Source organism: Gouania willdenowi, chromosome 21 (genome assembly GCF_900634775.1).
Source record: "Gouania willdenowi chromosome 21, fGouWil2.1, whole genome shotgun sequence".
NCBI lineage: Eukaryota > Metazoa > Chordata > Actinopteri > Blenniiformes > Gobiesocidae > Gouania > Gouania willdenowi.
The window spans coordinates 23,678,264-23,701,171 of NC_041064.1; the positions used below are offsets into that span (position 1 = coordinate 23,678,264).

General features: G+C 39.3%; 1 protein-coding gene across 8 annotated transcripts in view; it reads right to left on the reverse strand.

The window, feature by feature from the left end:
• sema5ba (sema domain, seven thrombospondin repeats (type 1 and type 1-like), transmembrane domain (TM) and short cytoplasmic domain, (semaphorin) 5Ba) overlaps nucleotides 1-22,908 on the reverse strand; it is a 239,119-nt gene that overhangs the window by 29,821 nt on the left and 186,390 nt on the right. For all 8 annotated transcript variants that reach the window (XR_003672616.1, XM_028435492.1, XM_028435496.1 and 5 more), the window contains 3 exons: nucleotides 6,486-6,603; nucleotides 4,650-4,834; nucleotides 1,131-1,274 (listed from right to left, as the gene is read on the reverse strand). Coding sequence is in view for 7 of the 8 variants with exons in the window: in XM_028435492.1 (XP_028291293.1) it covers nucleotides 1,131-1,274; nucleotides 4,650-4,834; nucleotides 6,486-6,603 (447 nt within the window). In the remaining variant the exon portion in view is untranslated. The remainder of the gene's footprint in view (nucleotides 1-1,130; nucleotides 1,275-4,649; nucleotides 4,835-6,485; nucleotides 6,604-22,908) is intronic.

Below are 22,908 nucleotides of genomic sequence, written 5' to 3' on the forward strand. Positions count from 1 at the left end.
TTTAGCAGTCTTTAATGGCACAATGTGGCCCAGGCATATTGACTTCAGGTGCTTTAAATACTAAAAATTATAAAAAGAGCATAACAGTCTACACAACATCTACTTGCCAGAAATCCCATCAGACACCACACCACACAGCGTCTGGTACAGGCCCTTGTGATTTCAGGCATTGACTACTGCGACTCCCTTCTGGCAGTCCACCCTGTGTGTACATTTAAACCTCTGCAGATGATCCAGAATGCAGCAGCACGTATGGTCTTTAACCAGCTCAAAACAGCACATATCACCACACTGTTCATTTCTCTTCACTGGCTTCCAGTGGCACATTCAAAACTTTTCTTCTTTCTTACAAAACAGTGACTCTTCTGCTCTGTTTTTCCCAAATGGTGGAATGAATTACCCAACTCTGTTTGATCCACAGAGTCTATTTCTACTTTTAACAGACATCTGAAGACTCAACTGTTCAGGGAACACCTAAGTACTTGATCTGAGCCTTCGACTCTTTGTCCTTAGGGGTAGAATGAGTCAGACGATCCAAGACCAGCTCTCAGTGAATATTTAGCACTGACAATGTTGAGTGTTGTTGAATGTTGAACAACATTGCTTAAATTGATGTTGAATTGTTACTCATGGTTACATTATGTTGTAAAAAAACCCCAAAAAGAAACAAACCACTTCTCATATTAGCTGGCAGCATCTGCGGCCAATGAAACTTGAAGCACTTGTTGCGTTTACCTAAGGGTTTTTCCTCCAGTCTTAATTCTTGCTTGTGTTGCGTCTGCTAAATGAAATTGTAGAATTGCAGAATTGTAATCGCAACCGATGTTGCTACGGCGCTGAGAGATGAGTTCGGTTATTGTGACATTTGACTGCAAATTTTCATTTATGCGTAGTTGAAATGTTAATATAGTCTATTAACACTATGAAAAATTATGACTTTTCTTGAAGGTACATCAATCAGAATGAAATGACTTGAGTAACTTGCTGTTTCCATACATCCTGCATTTAACTTCTCTCTGTTCTGGGTTTGCTTGAAATTTGGCCTAATGGAGAATCAAAATGTCATTGAACAACTCTTCTGTTGGTACTTACTACACGTAGATCTTGGTATTTCTTTAGATCATTCTCACCTTTCGTCTCTGCTCGGCCCCACACAGACACGGCCTCCGTGTCGAGGCGAGGGATTGTTACAGGAGCGCTGGCGAAGCTCAAAACCCGTCCCGCACGTTGTGCTGCACTGTCCCCAGGATGACCAGGGTGTCCAACCTCCGTTTCTATAAGAAAAAAAAACAGCAAAAAGTATTAGCAAACTACTTTTAGAGATGATGAATAAAATAAGTCTGTTCCAATCACATAATTAAAGTTTCCTTTTGATTACAAGTTATTAAAAGCTTCTTATTTCTAGTGGTCAGATAGTTTTCCGATGCAATGATTCTAACCTGTAGGAACTATCATACAAACACAAAGGAAACTAACTCTGAGGGAGATTCATTCAATTTGCCTGAGTGCTTTGATCCTGGGTGGAACTGCTCATGATTTAAATGTTAGTCTCTGCAAAGGCACAATTCAATTTCAACACTCAGGATTGAATCTGGCATCGCTATCCAACAGCAAGGAGGTGTCTTGGGAACGGCGTGCCGTTGCACTGATTGGCTTGTTCCCCAGAAGATAACGTCAGTGAGAGGTGTCACATAGGGAGCCCAGGCGTCACTTTAGATCCCTCTAATAAGGGTTCTCACTTTCATGATCTTTCTCATGTTCAGTCAGGGTGTAAATTGTGCCCTGAGGTGGATACTTCAGTTGATAGAGACAATGCTACTGCCTCAGTCGAGCTATAAAAGTGATCTCTTTTGTCAGGCTGCATTCATTTGTGAAATGATAGGATTTCGAAACTCAATCAGAAACTTCAATTTATTTTAACTAGAAAAGGTCCAAGTGTATTCAGATCAAATTATTAAACATATCAGATTCTTTCTGCAGCTTGAGCAAAAGTAAGGCCCTTGCTGGAATAACGACATTCATCACTGCACCCACCCATTACAGTGAATCCAGTTCACCTTGTTCCTTTCAGAGTCTTTTTAATGGATGCTGACCACTGCAGGCTGGGAACACATTACATAAGCTGCAGTTTTTGTGATGAGTTGTCTCAGCTGTCTCACAAGTTTGCCTTGCCAAACACTAAAAGTTTTAAATCTTAACCCTTGTCCGATGTGCTAACGTTCTGCCAAATTCAAACCACCCACGAACAAATTTGGCAATTCTCATTCGTGATTGCCAAAGCAAGTCATCAGTCTCTTTTTCTTCTATTGCTTGGATCATTAATGCAAATGCCAGCTATCTTCATATAACACTTCTCTGAGCTCTTCTTCTCTCCTTCTTGGCTGGCAGCTCAAACTGCAACATCCTTTGTCCAATATATCCTATTCTTAAGACACAACCAGAGGTGGGTAGAGTAATCAACAACAGTACTCAAGTAAAAGTACTGTTACTTCATAATATAATTACTCAAGTAGAAGTAAAAGTACTCTAACAAACTAAGTACTTGAGTAAGAGTAAAAAAAAGTCCATGTGCAAAAACTATTCATGTAGTGAGTAACTTCAAATGGAATTTATTACTTCCAGAACAAACCACCACTCCCTGAATGAGATGCTTGGATATATTCAGTAAAAAAACGTAGCCTGCATAAAAAAAAAACAGAATGAATGTAATAAGGTGTGCACATTAGTGGTTCCAAACCTTTTTCGGGTCATGATCCCATTTTTATATCACAAATTTCTGGTGATCATATTTACTGTGTTACAAATACAGAGTAGTAAGGATTAGTGTACAAAGTGACAATATGGGCGCTCAGTTGTTTTTTTATACTGCATTTTAAATTGAAATATATTTATATTAGAGAAAGTGAAATGGAAAACAGTTGTTTGAGATTGTGTGTGGGGTTTTAATTTGAAAAAAGAATAATAAATATTAAAGTTCTTTGAGCTTTCTGCCTTTTCCTGCAGCGTATGTCTATTTCTGTGATATATTGTATTGTTTTTCTTAGTTGCACAAAACAGATAAATAAAAATGTATTTATTTAAAAATATTAAATATGCAATTTTAATTGGTCATTTATTTCATTTTATTATGATTAGACGATTCAGGCAACCCCATTTTATTTCCTGGTGACCCCACATTGGTTCACAACCCCAAGGTTGAAAAAACGTCAAGAGACACAGTAATTTAACCCAACTTTGGACCATTCCTTCATCCCTTTGCTGATAAACTAGTGATATGCTCGGTATGTGTTTATTCCTTAGGTTCTCTAGTTTCACATGATATATGTATCCCCTTCATTGCATTAAAACTGGGCCCGCTACACCCGCTTAAAGGTGGTTTATAGTTAACCCGGCAACAGGCAACAGGCTACTTACAGAGGTGTGTTGTGCAGCAGTACTCACTCCATATTAGATGGTTAGCTTTGCTATCATGAGGAACATTTCGACTATCATGCTATCATGAGGAACAGGGCGACCGTGGCTCAGGTGGTAGTGGGTCGTCTTCTGATCGAGAGGTTGGGGGTTCGATCCCAGTACCTGACTATGTGTCGAAGTGTCCTTGGGCAAGACACTGAACCCTAAGTTGCTCCCAGTGGTTCACTAGCGCCTTGCATAGCAGTCCTGTCCCACTGGTGTGTGAATGTGAGAGTGATTGGGTGAATGAGCTGATATGTAAAGCGCTTTGAGACTGCTTCAGTGTGGTGATAAAGCGCTATATAAAATCAAGTCCATTTAGTCCATTTACCAAGTCCATTTCAGCCTACTTAACATCACGTTTTCTCAGATGTGAAGTGGAATTCTTAAAAGTCGATATTTCCACCGTTTCGATGTGACAAAGTAGGAAGTGCATGACATGACGTTTGTAAGGCAAACACGTTGTAACTGCACATTTTCTGGAGGAGACGCCAGCATTTATTAAACTCCAGTGAGTTGAAGGGAGGCCGTGGAAGGGGCGGGGCTACAGCTCTGTCCTGATGAGGTGGTGCTGCTGCTGTGATTGGTTAATAATTTATCTTTAGACAAATTGATGTAACGACATGCATGTAGCCCAAAGTAACGGGGTAAAAGTACATATATTTTCTCAAAAATTTACTTGAGTAAGAGTTAAAGTATTCTGCAAAATAACTACTCAAGTACATGTAACAGAGTAAATGTAATGTGTTACTAGCCACAAAATGTCTACTGTATCCAAATAGTTTGTGAATAAACAGTGCCAAACTAAACTAAAAGGACTTGAGACTGTCTCTCAGTTGTTCAGAAACATGAGCACTGGTTGTTTAGCTAATAGCAATTAAGCAATACACAGGACCAAAGCAGATAAAGGAAAGGTTGGGGTTGTACAACAGCAGTGAGTTAATGGATGGAAGCAGGCATTGTAGCCTGTTTCAGACATGGAGTAACTGTTGGTAAAGTTCAGAACCTCCCACTCAGACATTGTGGTCACCAAAGCCTTCTTGCAGGGCTACTGTATTGTGTCAATGCACTATATTGCATAGTCAATTGTGAAGCCTATCATTCAGCCTGTTGTAATAGTTTCCATCCTTTTGTATGACTGCATACAGAGTTGAAGGTTTTGAACAACAAAATAAATCTGCGAACGCTCCTCTTACCTTGAGCAGTTGGAGACCTCAATAGTGAGACCTTCACAGTTTTTGCCCCCACATCGAGGGGCAGGGCTATCGCATGATCTGGAACGACACAAACAGGAGCTCACGCCGTCCATAACATCGTTATTGTTGCAGGGTTGCCATGGTAACCAGGGTCCAAAGCTACCATTGATGGTTTGGTTCCTCAACTGAAAAACAGTCACGATGGTTAGACACTGCAGATGGAGAGCAACGCTACAGCTCTTCAGTGTCTCTTTATCTTTATCTCTGCAAGAGTCTAATCAGACAGGAGCTTAATACAGAGGCTGTGAATTCTCTGAACTATACTTCTCAGCAGGAATGGCTTTGATACCCACCAACCATTCTCAAACCGGGGAAAATTCTCAAATTCTTTATGAAACGACCAGAAATAAAAGATCATTTGTGATAACTCTAGAAGGTCTAGTCGGTAATTATGCTAGAGGTAAATATTCTCTGTAAACTGCATCAAATCAAAAACTTATACAAGAAAAGGTAGAAATTTTAATCAAGTCCCATTGGTGTGTGAATGTGAATATAAATGCGTGAATGAGCTGATATTGTGAAGCATTTTAGGACTACCTTGGTGGTTATAAAGCACGATATAAATCATGTCCAAATTAAAACAAGAAATTCATTGCAAAATGAATCTTATTATTGACAAAATGAAGCCTTCACTGAACTCTCTTTTTATTTTCTCCCTTTAGTAAAGTTTTTCATACCCTTCCTTAGAGAGGGCTGGTGATGATCACAATTATGCATTCAAATTAGTTCATTTATTTACTTTAGGGCTCCAGCAGCTTTAATCAAATTAAATTCGAGACTTTTTATTGGCATTTGAAATTAAATTTAAGACCAACTTTACAGTCAACTTAATTGGGGGAAAAAAAGCCACATCAATAACATATGGGTTAGGGTAATTTTTTTCTAGTGTCTAGTGCAGACGTGCACACAAAAATACAGTAAAATACACCAAAAAAATGACAAAATTAATCAAAATCACTCCAAAAACACAAAAAATAGCCAGAAATCTATAAAACAACAAAAATACAAAACCCATTAAGAACTTTTTTTTTTTTTTTGTTGAAAATGCATTTTTTTGTTAAATTTACATTTCCCATGTTGTTTATACCATTTTTTTTATTTATTTTGAAATGTGACTAATAATAATCATAAAATCATACTTATTAGTTCAAATTTGTGTTGTTCCGATGCCGATATCAATACCCATATGCTTATTATCGGCCGATACTGATACATGTAGATACTGTGGTGTTTACAAAAAGATATGACCTGTTTTACCGCAGAGTTACACAGTAACACAAATACTTTCGGTGGATTCTTCTTCGTTAGTGTTTGACGGACTGGGTATCAAAAGTTGTTGGAAAAGGAGTTTAAGAGTTGAAGTACTTGCCGATACCGATGCCTTTTAGTTTTAGTCCCGTATCGGGATCCCTCCCGATACTAGTATCGGTGTCGGCACAACACTAGTTAAAATGTAAGACTTTTGAAACATTTATTTAAGACATTTTAAAGACAATTACAAAAACAAAACAAAAAGAAAGCCTTTTAATGACAAGATTTCTGCTTTGGAAAAATGCAGTACCTATTTTGAACTTTTATTTTATTTTTTTTCTTTCTATGATGTAAACCACACATAAAACGTGGTTGATGTAGGAAGGAAAGAGAGAACGGACACAGAACAAAGTGCATGAAAAGAGTCTTTTGAGAGCAGATGAAAAGGATTTTTCAGACGTTTCATTTTAAATTCCTGGATGTGAACTTGTGTTTGCTCCTTTCAGTGATAGAAGTCCCTCTTACCGGACAAAGGGTGATGTTTTGCTTCCACTGACTCATGTTGGAACTGTGTTCTAGGGTTGTGCATCGGCGCTGCCTGAAGTCCCAGCCACAGTAGGGATCCCTCGCCTCTAAACACAGTCTGATAAAAGGAGAGAGAAAAGAGGAGGAGGGAGACACTTCTATCAGCAAAGTCAGCAAATTAGCTGTTCATTAAAAACAAAGCTAATTGACTAGCATAGTAATAAATGTACCAGACTTTAACTAATTATAATACTATTACTATTACTACTACTACTTATGGAAAGCAGATTGAGCATATATTAGATATCTTTGATATCAAAGCTCAGTTTTCTGTACTAGTGAGGCCTTTGACTGCACTAGTTTACTAGTAGAACACTGTAACATGTACTAATAAACTAGTAGAGAGGAAAAATCCCTACATGTTAACTAGTATGGTGCTAAATATCCACTAGTTAACTAGTAACATGTATTTACTAGTTAACTAGTGAGCCGCAAAATGTTTACTAGTTAACTAATTAGAGCCAAGATGTTCACTAGTTAAACTAGTTTGACTATTTTTAACCCAACTAGTTAACTATTTAGGATACACAGTTTTTACAAGTTTACTAGTAAAAGCGACATTGTTCACTAGTTATACTAGAGATGGCTTCATGAGTTATATTAGTGAACAAGTGAGGCTCTGAATGTTCACTAGTTAACTAGTAAGAGAACATATGTCCACTAGTTGCACTTGCATTGTTTTTACGAGTCATACTAGTTAACTAGTGAGACTTAAATGTTTTACTATTAGAGTAGTTAGATCTAAAATGTCACTCGTAACACTTGTTGCACAAAATGATAACGAGGAGGTGGGAATAAGAAAAGATTGAGACGTCCAATAGGCTCTCAAAATAAAAATAAAAAAGAACATCAAATCAGGACCCAGGATTTTGTTATAACTCCACCCACCTCATTAACATATTGGCTGCACACTCGTCAACTAGTTGGTTTAAAGGATTTAAACTAGTGGACATATTGGCTCTAACTAGTTAACTAGTAAACATTTTGCGGCTCATTAGTCAACTCGTAAACACAAAATACATGTTACTAGTTAACTAGTGGATATTTAGCACCTTACTAGTTAACATGTAGGGGTTTTTCCTCTCTACTAGTTTATTAGTACATGTTTCAGTGTTCTACTAGTAAACTAGTGCAGTCAAAGATTTCACTAGTACAGAAAACTGAGCTTTGATATCAAAGATTTATAATATATGCTCAATTGGCTTTCCATATTACTACAACAACACTCCTACTACTACTACTACTACTACTAATAATAATAACATAATTACAGTCATACAAAACCGATCAACACGTTTGAATTTATAGATAAACTGCAGGTTGATATAAACATGTACCCCTAGCCCTAATTTATTGATCTTCTTTAAAGCAAAGTTATGTAAACTAGATGTAGCAGCTGATAAGAAGCTAAATTTGTCATTATTTATGGTTTTTTAATTCATTAAGATTTGAACTAGAAACCCATACAACACATTAAGATACTCAAAGTTTAACTAATGGAGTTTAAAGTGTAACTTTATACGCTACACTTGACTTTGCCTGACCACAAACTAATGCTTTATTAGCCGATTAATGTCTAGGAACACATCTCACAGAAAAAAGACACAATGATGCAACAAGGCTTGACTTTTTGACTCATTGTTTCCCTCTCCGATGTCCCAACAACACATTTACACGGTACATCAACTAAACAGTGATTAAATATTTGTAAAGCTCTTCCACTAAAACAGAGATGCTTAGTGTCGGTTAATTAAATGTAAAGCTCTTAATAGTGAGGCTTTGCTGCTGCAGCTGATATGAACGCCTCAGAAATGCAGAATAAAGGCGTCAACAAAATAAGTCGCTCAAAGCTTCACATATTCTTCTTCTTTGTTTTATCACTTCTCTGCCTCTTTCCCTTTCATCTCACTGTAGCGTCTTAATTACAGCATCAGAAGTGTTTCTTCCTTCGCTATCGCACAGGCTGTGGCTTTTCATTCTTGGTACGAGTGTATTTTTTGAAGAGCTATCAATGATGATCCCACATTTCCATCTAAATCTGTTGAATATTAATATCAGGAATTGACTCACACCAGGAACAGAAAGTAGTGGCTGTGAGCAGTAGTAGGAGGATACTGGGTCATCTCTGCCATAGCAACGTTATATTGAATGGTGATATTTTAATTAAAGTACACAACTACTTCATGTCTTTGAAAAAAATACACTCCCAGCTTAGTAAGGCTGATTTTAAAGGGTTGGAAGTAGGAATTTGTTTAATTGTCCTCTCTGTTGGCTCAATGATGGCCATCATACATTTTGGATTTTTAGCGTGGGTTTTTCACGGAATTAAAGTTATTATTGGAATCGAGGGAGTAGAAATATGAGGTAAATACGTGCCAAAAAGCAGTCTGGAATATTTTCAACCTCAAGCTAATTAACTCTTGATCCTCTCAGTCTGTATTAATTCAGAGAAAAATTATGTGGAAAAAGATGGTTTATTATTCGTCTTATGGGGCAGGAAAAGCTGGAGCTAAATACATTTAAATTAAAGATGCTGTAGGTGTATTATTAGAAGAAATAAAGGAAGCTGAGAGCCAAACTAAAACGACAGCCTGTGATTCAATCATTTACCTCCCAGAAGACCTAATAAATAAATGTAAGCATTTATTTAAATTTATTTATTTATTTTTTGCAGCAGCAGCATAGATCAACGTTAAATAGATCATCTATGAACTCTGCATCATCTTTAAGATAAACTCCTGCTGCTATTTTAACCAAACTTAGAGTTCCATTCTCCCATGTGCGTAAGTCCAAAAAGTCATGAAGCAGTGCTGTTTTTGGCTGTGTGCTATTCTCCCCCTGTACTTAAATCAGTCGCTGCGCGCCTCCATCCCAGTTATGCACTGTGGGTGGAGCAGCCCTGAAATGTGGGTGTTCCCATTCAAATCTGGCTTTACGCGCATTCTCTGGTGTGCGTAAGTCCTTTTCCTCTTACGCGCTTCTAACCCTAATAAGTTCAGCGCCTTGAAAAGGTGAGACATTATTTTGAACTAGAAATATGGACTAGTGCGTCACGATTAATTAAAACCTCTGACAGACGCAGACTTCTGTCCACGTTGGTCACAGTGATTCAACTATTTTCATACTATGTCCAACATAAAGTCAGAGTTTAATCCACTACAGAGTGAAACAAGCTGTCATATGCAGATGAGGATGGACCACAAACTGTTCCCACACATATTTTAATGAGGCTCAGGTCGCTTTAAACAATTTATTTTTAAAACTGCATATTATTCACTGCAAACATCCCTCTGTATTAAAGCAGGACGTTATTGCCACATATCTTCAGCTCATCTAACTCTGTCACGCTTTACAGCGATGATGATGATGATGATGATGGAGAGATTTTAACTGTTACTCGGACAGAAGAATGCAGCCGAACCTCAGTCACACTGCAACAATCTGATCAATGATCTGATTAAATCAACCTGTTACATTGTTTATCAATGTAACAGGCCTTTAAAAATAAAAGTGAACTTCATCATTATTACGGATTTCAATGACATTTACAAGTGTTGAGAAAACTCCGTGTTCCGTGATTTCTAGACAACCCAAAAAAATGACATCACCGCCTCCATTCCTTCAGCCCGCCTTCATTCACAGACTACGCGAGTGGTGGGCGTGTCAGCAGCCTTGGTCGGAGAATACGCATAGGAGAGATGCGCGTAACTGCAGGCGTGCAAAAAAAATGCTTAAGTCCAGACAGGAGAATAGAGCCCTTAGTGAATAGAGATCCTTCACAGCCAAGTTTGTTCCCTCTTAAGTAAAACCCTTCATGTACAAATATGTGCAATTTAGGCTAAAAATAACGATGTGATCGTGAACTTAAGTTTAGATTTTGACCTTCACATTGAAGCATAAGACACCAACTAAAAGCTCTCTATGCCTGGCGGCTCACAAATTAAATATAAACCTCTGTAGATTAGTGACCTTCTGTATGGAGAGTAATGCAGGTAATGGGAAGAGAAAAAAGCTACTTTCTCTAATGAGGGAAGATGTATAAAAAGCACTCCTGCATGCGTTTTCTGAATAGTCTGCTTTTGTGTACAAGGAGAGCATGTGTTGCCCTGACAGTCTGCAAACCACCTACTGATATTTAATCCAGCGGTGTGTATTCCAGGTGCTGCTCTTATATCATCAACACATTGAAAGAATGAAACATGGCCTGTTTAATTTTAAACACATAAAGTGGAAGGATTCAGCATTCTATGTAACAAGCTGTCAGGGAAAGTGCAATTGGAAGATAAATCTGCGGCGCTCTCACTGTTTGGTGTAAGTGGCATTTTAACTGCTGTAAAATCATTGTCCCCTTTCATTATAGGACCTCTAACAACTTGACTCTAAACAATAGTTCATCTTGTCTTTGATGAGCTGTTGTCGGAGCATAATTGCAAATAAGATCACCAGAAGTGATAAATTATAGATAGCATTCAGTCACTCAGCTGTTATGAGCTACAGCGTGACACTCTGGGACTACATTAGAAAGAAATGATGACGTCTGCAAATGTCAGCGCTCTGAAATGAGCTATGCTATGTCATCTTTGTGCCACTGCTCTCAGAGGGCTGACACTCATCCTGTCTCCTGTGGGCTTTGCCCCCACTAGTCTGGGCCTGGATGGAAATTAATGAAGCCTTCTTTAAATATGAATGTTGAACTAGATTAGTTCGATTCGAGTCGAGTCGATTTGATTATCGATTATCTACCCATTAATTGACTAAAAACAATTTATACATGTTGATTTACAAAAAAAAAAAGAATACATGAATTCCTTAACATTGAAATAAATGTTTATTGCTCTTCAACTAAAAATTCCAAAATAAGAGTAAGAATATAAAAGTACGAAATAATGTATTCAGAGTCAAGGTAGGATTCAATAAAAAATATAAAGGCAGTGGGAGTCGGCAGCCTGTCATGGTGTCCTTCCTGAACCAACAGAATTTAAGAAATATGTTGAAAACACACCTAGCTTACTGAAAAAAAATGCATCTTTTATTTCTTCATTCAAATGAAAATAACAACTTAAAGTAATACTCGTATTTTTCCTAAACTCAAAATTCCAAATGCTAATACAGAAAGTGCTTTTCCAACAAAAATAATCTTTAATTTTACCTTAAGAATGTGTGTGTGTGTGTGTGTGTGTGTGTGTGTGTGTGTAGGTGTGTGTGTGTGTGTGTGTGTGTGTGCTGCTGCCGCTGATGTCACGGCGTCTTTCCTCCTTGTCCGGTCGACGCGCTGCCGTCCGGTCACACCCGGGATAAAGAACGAGGCTTAGGGGGAACAGCTACCTTCAATGAATGAGTGCGTGCCTTCACTGCTCCGGAGGAGCCACCCGCGTTAGTTATTCTATGGAGCCGCCATCTTTGTTTTGGTTTGACGACGCATCGGCGCGCATATTTTGTGTCTACGAATTTTTTGCGTCAACGTCATTGATTACGTCGATGCGTTGTCCAGGCCCTAGTTTAGTGACAACGTAAGAGGATCTGCTGAGGAAAAAATAACTGTGAATGAAAAGCTCTGACTAACAGTGGAATGAAGAACAAACCACATTAGATGTGAAACAGTGAACGTAAAAGACACTCATTGGAATGATGTTTATATAGGTAAAGATAAGATGTAGGCCTGGGAGTTATATCAAGAAAATTACAATGTCCCCCATACCAATATATTTACTTTTATCTTATTTTACTTTTAGCTTATTTTGTATAAGAATACTCTTTTTAGGAGTGGCTGCTTTTGCTACTTCTCAGAAATCCAACTAACTGTGCTTTTCATGCTTTTCTGAGTGCGTCTAACCAAGACTTTCCCATAAACAAGCCACGCTACAGAGCTCACTCACATGTGCTGTCCCTTAGAGGAGAAAAAGACAAAAGCGACACATATTTTGCAGCTGTTTCTTAATAAATGTGTCTGTGTGGCATTTTGCATCAGCTGGTTAACCCCCAAATCCCAGACCAGTCTTTCTGCCCAAACCCTTTGACTTAATAAACACTGTGTCTGCATCTGACTCTGTCTCATTCATCCAAACCACCATCACACTGCTAACAGACAAACAAATAAATACATGGCAGTGAAAATATTACCTCCTTGGTGAAGGTAATCACCATATCAAACACATTCCAGTAAACAACGAAGCCATTGTCTGGAAGTTCTCACAACTTATTCTTGCATCATGAAGAAAAACTTTGTAGCAGGCCCTTGTTTATTCATTCTTTATTTAATTTTTTTTAACAATCCTGGGAAGAGATTAGCATCTGTGTAGCTACTAGAGTTGTTAAACTATCTCCTCAATCAAAATAAAGAGGGCATGAAAAGAAACTGCAGCTTTCTTTGGAATAGTGGTTTAATTTATGTTGCAGAAATAAAACTGGGCGTTTACAGCGATGCACCACCTGTTGGAATGATCACCAGTTGAAGCAAATGTAATCTCCATTGCAAACACGTCAGGCTTCAGCAAAGGAGTAGAAGAAACAGCTTACATTAATGTCCCATAGGTATACAAGTCTTTATCTGCATTGAATACTTAGCTAAACAGTAGCGGTCAGCCACAGTGTTCAATAATATGACATGGTTTTTAAACCAGCAAATTCCATACCTATTATTTTTTTAAGAACTTGTAGAATACTGTTAGATGGAAAATAATTAAATCTGTTACAGTTTAAGAACACCTGGAGAAATATAGATAAAATATATAAATAAAATGTTTTAAGAAAAAAAATTGCAAATGGTCAATTAAACCCAGACCAGCTGAGTTTAACATTTTTAAAAACTTGAAAATGTTAACCATAAATGTAAGGCTGCGTTCACACCGGATGCGTCACAAAAGCCAATCAGAGTCTTTGTTGATGATGACGTCAGGCCGTCAACACGGACACCGGTCTGTTCACCCATTCAACCATGGAGTAGAAGCTGTGTGTGACCACATGGAGCTGGCCTTCATAACCGGTACAGGACTAGGAAGGATTTGGCGTGGAGGAGAATCAGTGAGGAGGTGGTAGTAGCAGGTAAAAGTTCTCTCTGTAGCACTGAGGTAGGATAGCATTAGCCACTAATCACACCGGCTTTTTTCACTGGTGGTTTATGTTTATGAAAAGGAGCTCCGCGCTTCAGCAGGCAGTGAAACTCACCGAGTTGGACGTGTGGCTAGTGGGCGGGGATTCGCTTCTTATGAAGCGAATGGGGACATTTTTTTGATCCTCCGGCAGATGCGTCCGGTGCTGCAGAAGACGCATTCGGTGAAAATGCAGCATACAGAGATAAGCTCATCTACCAAAATGTGAGGTCTTTTTACGTCAAGGGGTGATTTTTTAAAGTTTTAAAAGTAACTAGCTCAATTTTTAAATGTAAAGAGTAGAAAGTACAGATATTTGTTTAAAAAAGTAAGAAGTAAAAGTAAAGTAAATACACCAGAAATAACTACTTTAGTACAGTAACAAAGTATTTGTAGTTCGGTACTTGTCACCTCTTCAAATTAGTAATTGGCTAATCAATAATAAAAATGATTCATTCTAAAAGTCACATTGAAAAGGCTTGAAGGAGAAGCTAACACTTTGTCTTTGCTGTGATTAAGTGATTTGTGCCATCTGTTCGGTAACTGAGCCTTTATAGAGCTAGAGTAGCATTACAAGAATTTAATACTGTCATTATGAAAAGTGGGGCGACACACTGAGTTCACAAAACAGTATGTTATAACCATGTCCTGTCGCACGATATATATCATCCCATAAATCGTATACATACCATGAAATGCTGCAGGAAACAATGCTAAATGTACAATAAAAGTGCGATGAAGGTTTGTTGTATATATTCATCACATATCATCATGCCCCCGTTTTAAAACACAGGCAGCCTGGTCCTTTTCGGACCCTCGATTGCTGTTGGGTTGCTGTTAATCACACACTCATAACAACATACTCATTCACAACAAATGGAAAACGAGTCCTTTAGGCCAAAAAGCACATCTGAGCAAACAGGACAATGTAGTGCATGCAGTAAACAAGTGGAGATTTTCCTGCAGAAATATGGCAGCTGTTATAGGTCGGATTTGTTCCGTTTTATCCTCCTCAACATTATCCTCATCATTTATTCAGTGTTTTCTCCTTCTCGTGTCCCCATTCTCATTTACTCCAGCACCAGCTGTGCAAACCGGCAAAGAAAAGAGACAAGAAGCCACGGAAAAACACTTTTTTAGGGACACTTAAATAATGTGTAACAAATCTATTGAGAAAAGGTTAAAGGAATGCAGCAAAATCTGAGCACGACTGACCTCACAAGCATGAAACAAAGATAATATGTGAAAGTGAACTCGCACAGTGCTGTTTTTAAAAAACACACTGTTGAGTTAGATAAAGTGATAATGCTTGTGACAGAAGCCAATTACCCGGCAAATTACAAATGCACACTAGGGGTACTGAAAAAAATCAATTCAGCGATAAATATCGCATTATTACATCACACGATTCTCGGATCGAATCAAAATGCATCCATATTGATTTCTTTCTCTTTTTTTTTAATCTTTATTTAACCAGGTAAGTATTTACCACTACAGGAGACATTGTAACTGCACAAAGAAATCCACTGAAACCTGGGCATGTTGACCAGCTTGTGTTTTTTCAATAAAATCTAAAAAGAAAGTACTAACTTTCTGCATTTATTTGTTGTTCTAGGCATATACATCAGTTAAGTTGCACTAAAGTCAAAGTTGGTTTAAAAGCCACAGGCAGATTGTATCTAAATTTTTTATTTTAAGTTGTTGGCACATGACATGTTAAAGTCAATGTTTTGAGTGTAAAATATGCCAAAATATATTTCATACATAATGTTCTTATGAAGGTGTACACATTTACAGATTAGTTGTTTCTTAAGTCATATATATAAAAAAAAAATGCTATAATCGCCTTATACTTTAATACCGGGATATATCGTATTGTATCGTATCATGACCTATGTATCGGGATGTGAATTGTATCGCCAGGTGCCAGTCAATACACAGTCCTAATGCACGCACACCAACAACAAACAGCGTAATAGCACAAATGATGTAGAAAATGTGACATAAATGGGGAAAACCAAATAAATAACTCAACAATAAAACAAAAACAACTTAAATAGAAATTTGAGTGTTTGTTTCTGCTGCATTAACCTCAAACGTAGGAATCAACATATTTACGCCATCAGATCAAGCAGATGAGGGATTCAATTAACAGCTGAACATTTTTCACAATCTGCAAAAAACAGTTTGTCACAATGACAGCGGCTCTAATGCCCGCCTCAGTGATGGAAAACACCATCACACTTCTGTTTGTATATTGGACTGTGAAAAGCAACAGCTGATGAGCTGCTGCTCTCTATGGTCGTACATTTGGTTGTGAAAAGGGTGGATGTGTATACGGCTGCTCCTGAATGGAAGGAGCACACACATATTAGGGATGTCCCGATACAACTTGTTCACCTCCGATACAATACCGATATGCAGCCTTGCATATCGGCCAATACCGATATTGATCTGATATGATATCAGCACGAATCATACATACTTTTATTACTTATTTTGTAGTGTGCAATGTTAGAAAAGGCTTGATCAAGTGATGTTACTCAAACAGAGAACAATAGTCAGCAACAGTGTGAACCACAGTCACCTCTGGATAGAAGTGCTGGAGCAGAAAATTTTATCGCAGCACTTATAGCGGTGATTTTAGATGCAGTCCGATAAAATCCGACATTCGTTTTCTGGCTGATATCGAACCAATATCGGATCGGGACACCTCTAACAAATGTATGTGTCCAATTAGTCTTTTTCTCCTGTAAGGGACAGCACGTGTGAGTGAGTTCTGTAGTGTGGCATGTTTACAGGAAGGTCTGGGTTAGAACGTACTCAGCGAGCCATATAACTGTGCTTTTCATGTTTTTCAGAGAAGTAGCAAAAGCATCAACTCCTAAAACGAGTATTTTAATGCGAAATATGCTATAAAAATATATATAAACATATCGATATAGCCGAGATTGTAATTTTCTCTATCTACAAAATAGAAAACTCAATATATCTTGAATCTCAATATATCTCCCAGCCCTAGTTGTGAGGTTTAGACTCACTTTAAATAGGGAACAATGTCTGTAAAAGTCATGCGTTACTGTTAAAAGAATACATTGAATCAGTAATGAAGGGGCTTTTTAAAGCTTCTGTCATGTTCTGTTGGTTAGTTTAGTTATTCTGTCTTTGTTTATTTGGTTTGTGCTTAACTCTTGTCTGTGTTTCAGGGATTCCTGTTTGTTGCTCCACCCCTCAGTGATGTCTGTGTGCTTGGTGATTGATTAGCTCCCTCATGTTTTCACCCAGGTGTGGTCCATTCCTAATCAGGCCTCCTCCACCATTTAACTGAGTGCTTGGTCACAGTGTGGTTGCTGGTTCGTTGATGTTGTCAGGTTCGTTGTCTCCCTCTTCGTGTGCAGTTGTGTCTGGTCTTGCTCCCTGTTCCTGCTCCCCTGTTTTGGATTTGAGTTTGGATTTTGGAATTTGCTTTTGAGAAATAAACATGGACTGGTTCCAAGAACGGTATGCCTCTATCCTGCCTCCATCTCTCCTTGCATTTGGGTCCACACCCACACCGGACCGTGACAGAACGAACCAGCCACCCGTGGACCCAGCGGAGAGGATCTTTGCAGAGCGGATTTTTTATTTTCAGAGCCTCTTACGGGAGGCCAAGGCGGGCAGGATTTCTTTGGAGGAGGATCCTGTCAGAGAGAGGTACTTGGGAACTCGATTGGCTTTGGGAGGACCCCGGAGCCTACAACAAGGTAGAGGTCGGTCGAGAAGAAAGGGCCAACCCCGCCAGTCCCCTAGCTCCCAGGCTAGCGTTCCTGTGTCTCCTAGCTCCCAGGCTAGCGTTCCTGTGTCTCCTAGCTCCCAGGCTAGCGTTCCTGTGTCTCCTAGCTCCCAGGCTAGCGTTCCTGTGTCTCCTAGCTCCCAGGCTAGCTCTCCAGAGGCTGCCCGCACCGGGCCGCCGCCTGCCCTGCCGCCGGTGCCGGCTCCCCGCACCGGGCCGGTGCCGGCTCCCAGCTTTCCTGTCCCGTCTTCGCCCGGCCCGCCGGAGGTCTTCCCGTCTGCCTCGTCTGAGCGCTCTTCGCCCGGCCCGCCGGAGGTCTTCCCGTCTGCCTCGTCTGAGCGCTCTTCGCCCGGCCCGCCGGAGGTCTTCCCGTCTGCCTCACCGGCTCCGCCTCATGGGAGGCCGCCGGACTCCTGGTCCCCTGCTTCGCCGGCTCCGTCTCATGGGAGGTCTCCAGCTTCACCTGCCCTGCATTAACTTGGTTTCGACCCTCCTCCGGGCCCCCGTCCACCCACCCTGGTTTGGTGTTTGGGTGGTTAGATTTTTGTTTTGGGAGCGTTTGGAACCCGCTCCTTAAAGGGGGGGTTATGTCATGTTCTGTTAGTTTAGTTATTCTGTCTTTGTTTATTTGGTTTGTGCTTAACTCTTGTCTGTGTTTCAGGGATTCCTGTTTGTGGCTCCACCCCTCAGTGATGTCTGTGTGCTTGGTGATTGATTAGCTCCCTCATGTTTTCACCCAGGTGTGGTCCATTCCTAATCAGGCCTCCTCCACTATTTAACTGAGTGCTTGGTCACAGTGTGGTTGCTGGTTCGTTGTCTCCCTCTTCGTGTGCAGTTGTCTGGTCTTGCTCCCTGTTCCTGCTCCCCTGTTTTGGATTTGATTTTGGAATTTGCTTTTGAGAAATAAACATGGACTGGTTCCCAGAATGGTATTCCTCCATCTCTCCTTGCATTTGGGTCCACACCAGACCGTGACAGCTTCTCCACAGTGAACACCAGTTGGCTCACCGACTCACAGCACTTACAGTTTTTTTTTAAACATCTTCCACTCGTGAACTCATGAAAGCTTGATTTAAAAACAGATATTTCTGGGCTAAGGCTGCGTAACAGAGATTAACATTACATCAATGATGAAACTAAACCATCCACGTTAAAACGGCTTTGGGGAAAAAAAAAAGTACTTCTCTGGCTAGCAACTTCCAGGGAGAACAAAAGTTTGTTAAAAAAAAAAAAAAATGTCAATGCATCTTCTTTAAAAGAAAAGTCCAAATAACCTACTTACTGCAGTACAACGCAAGTTTTTTTTAGTTTTTGTCAGTTTGTCATTGGCTGCAGAACGTTTGCAAGCATGTAATACAATTTATAATAAACTGACTAATAAAAAAACTGATTTTTCTCCCTTATGTTGCCACATGGGCATCAGCGTTATAATTTCTCCTTGTGTCCCACTGCGTTTTCTTTCAACGTGTGGGTTTCTGATTCTTCTCTACCGCTTGTTCCTCGGAATCTCTCATTCAAAGTTTGAGCCTCTTTTCCAATTATTATACGCAGGAGCTGCTCCGTCTGCTCCCGTGTGTCAAAGAGTTTGGATTTAGTAGAAATAGCGAGCTGACTCATCATGCAGAGCGCAATTGAAAACTCATCTAAGCACCAGGCAGCCATGCACAAATCACACCATGTAGACTAACAACCCTCTCACCACACACAAACGCATGCAGCATCAGTCCATTTGTATGCGAAAACAAAGCCAACTTCAACGGAGCAACTTGGCCAGCTGAGGATGTTGATTGAGAGTACTGATGAGATACAGAAGGTTGGACAAACAGCCTCTCCCCATCCACCCCTGAGACACTGATTCATGAATATCAGTCAAGATGTAGACAGCACAGCCAAACACATTTCCCTCTATTTCTCTCTCTCTCTGTGTGTGTGTTGGTTTCTCATTCACACTAAAACACGCCCGCAGCTGAACTTTTTCCGACACCAAATAAGGTCGCACTGAAAGCCGTTTCTCTCATCCACTAATCCTAAAACCACAACAGTGTTCCATCTCTGCAAAAAGCTAATCTCTATTGTTTTTAATGCACAATAAATGAATGTAGAAGATGCCACCCCAGTTATTTCAACGGCTCTGTGAGGACTGTAAGGATTAAAGGCCAGCTTCATTAATCCTGCTTTAGGACAGATAATTACACCAATAGACAAATTAAAATGAATTCACTGCCACTACACATAAAATGAACAAAATGAACGCACACACTGTGTAGACAGTAGTATGGGTCCACTGTCTCTTTTGTATTTTACTGCATCTCTCAAAGTGCAACAATGAGCGTAGACAATGCAAAGGAAACTGCAGGAATAAAAATGGAATCATAAAACAGGAAAGATTTGCTTGAAAGATGAATAAATGTAACGTTATCCTTTATTCCTATAAATAATGCTTCAGGTAACAGCAATGAAACACATGTATTAAGGAATAAAACAAACATGACATTACATTGTAAAAAAAAAAAAATTAATAACAAGGACTAATGATAATGCCTATATTAACTAAAAAAACTCTCCCTTAGATAAAACATTATGCAGAGAAACTAAAGTACTGTAGTGGTATTGTAGAACACTCTTTGAATTAAGATTAGATTAGATTAGATGACATCGGATAACACAAGATCAGTGAAGATAAAATGAAATAAACTTCTGTTGTGTCCCCTTTGAAGAACAAAAAATGTTCAGCCTCATTCAACAAAATGGGTTAAAAAATATTACCTTCATTAACTAATTCAATACCAGCCATTTTCAAAATTTCTACCCCCTCAGTGTCAGCCGTGTTAGAACATTTTGACCCACAGAATATTTTGTACTAAAATAATCTGACATCTGAAACCAGATTCTGAACGATTACTCTCTACTTTCATCAGAAAAAATAATTTTTCATTCTTCTGTAATCAGCAGTTGAATAGAGGCAAGTTTCACACAAATCACCAGTTTGTGACAAAAAGCTGAGAAAAACAGCTTTTTCTGAAAAAATCTATTAGTGACTTTGAAGCAATTTTTTTGCTTTAGTGACACCTCAACATTAGTTTACTACTATAAAAAAACAAAAAACAGCACTAAGACCGGGCTTTTGATGGCATTATTATTATGATGCTAACTATGTCAGAATTGAATGGATTTCTTACTCTATTTTGGCCGTCCTCCAAGTCCCTCCCCCGTCATTCTTCACACACGCAACTTCCTCCTCATCGTGGACATGCTGAGTGTCACAGCTTGCCCCGTTTTTTTTATCGTTTTCTCTCACCATCGTGACACTAATCTCTCATCCAAAGGTGTGCTGCTGCCACCTACATGTCACCAGTTGTTCACTACATTATGGTACAAGCTTGATATTCACAGGAGAGTTTCGTCACACTGTCTCCTAGCAACCCCAGCCGAAAACCACAATTCTTGTCCATAGACGTAAATGGCACTCAGTGAGTTAAAAAAGCAACAATTTTTCTTCAAAACTTTTTGTCCTATTTTTCATGCTCATGTTTACAAACACCATTCTCATGCCCTCCCTCCATCTTGTAGCCCCCCATCATGATGTTACTTCCCCCGTGCCCCCCAATAAGCCTTTTCATACTCTGGAACTGCACATGCCCAACCTGCCGGGTCATAGGTCGAAAGAGATAAAAACATCAAACAAGCTTAATTGTTCTGTTGATATTTCCAACGTAACAGCGTTTGTAATTTTAGTCCAGCGATCTTCAGTGTTTAATAGTGTTTATATTATTCATATTACACATTTTCAGACTCGAGGGGGGACGAGGGTTTTCCGCTGATGCCACTTCCGGCCGATCTGAGCACTTTTGAAAATCAATGGGAGCAGCAGTATTGAAGCGAGGGCAGTCACCTCGCTTCCACACAGGTGACCCCTGGTGGACAAAAACACAGACTACCTGGGTTTCCAGCGGGCGCAATTCGGACTCTACTCGGGAATGATGCACATATCTGAGCACTTTTGGGAGAAGCGGTATAAAAGCTAGAGAATTCCCTTGCTTTCACACTCCTCCCAAGCTTTTAACTTATGATTGTTTATATATTGTTGTTAGTTTCTTTTTTTGACTTGTGTAGTTGTTTTAACAATTGTAAAGTGTCTGAGTTTTTGAAAAGCACTTTTAAATAAAATGTATCATTATTATTATTACTATTATTATTGATGGGACAAGCAAGATTGTGAGTGTGAAAAGCACAGTAGTATTTTAATTCAATTTACAAATTTGAAAGAAGTGCACAAGATGGACAGGCTGATCAGTGAAACCGCACTGATCAGCTGATTGGTCACTGTTTGAAAAGTCAGGAAAAACCTGAATTTTCAGCTCGTGTGCAGCATTAGCTTTAGCTGCTAACTCAGCATTTCTGCCTTGGGGACCGATACCACGTTTCCCCAAAAAAACTTTCAAGGAATCAATGCTCGCTGCCTACACCGTCAGCCATGGTGAGTTTATCCCTCCTGACCTTTGACCTCATGAGAACTGAACGAGAGCGAGATTTCCAAGAGTGTGAAAAGGCTTACTTGGGAACCACTAACACAAGATAAGTAAGAAAAGAGATGGGATGAGATTGGAGGAGTGGAGGAGCAGCAGCAGTTGTTTGGGCATTTAGGAAAGAGGTGCAGCCAAGGTTTCAGCCAATCGTTTCAGGCAATCATTTCTTTTAGCTGGTTTGGGAAACCCAAAGGATTCCACAAAGATTCTAAAACTGGCTGTTTGTGGTTCCTGAAAGTGAATGACTTAGATCTCATACTAGTGGAGGTAAACTACATCTGTAGTCACAGCTGCACTTGGGTAGTCAAACACAAGCGTGGCTGCCAATATGTGCAATTTCTGACCCACCACTACATTCAGTTATCTGTTCACAGAACAAATGGAAATGGGATGGATCAGAACCACTTTTGAACACAATAACAAAAGAGTTTGCAACTTTTAACTCATTCACTGGCAGCCATTTTCGGAACAGCTACCACTCACTGCATTTTGACTGATTTTTATAGACCCACAGAATATTTTGTACTGTGACAATCTAAAATCTGAAACCAGATTCTTAAAAAAATAGACTCTCTACTGTCACTAGATTAAGAAAGAATAAAAATAAAAAACTTTTGCGAGATTAATGTATTGTTTTTTGTTTCTAGCTTGTCTCGTATTTCCATAATCAGCAGTTGAATATAGGTAGTTTCACACAAAATGACGGTTTCTGAGCAAAAAGCTGAGAAAAAATACCTTTTTCTGAAAAATCCTGTCGGTGACTTTGAAACTGTTTTTCTTTTTGTTTTAGGAACACCTCAACATTGGTTTACTTCTATAAAACTACAAAAACAACACTGAGCCCAGGCATTTGATGGCAAAATTATTATTATTTTGCTATCTGGGTCAGAGTTGTATAGTTTTCTTACTGTATTTTGGCCTTTTTCCAAGTCTTTACCCCCGTCAGCCCCCACACACGCAACTTCCTCCTCCTCTAT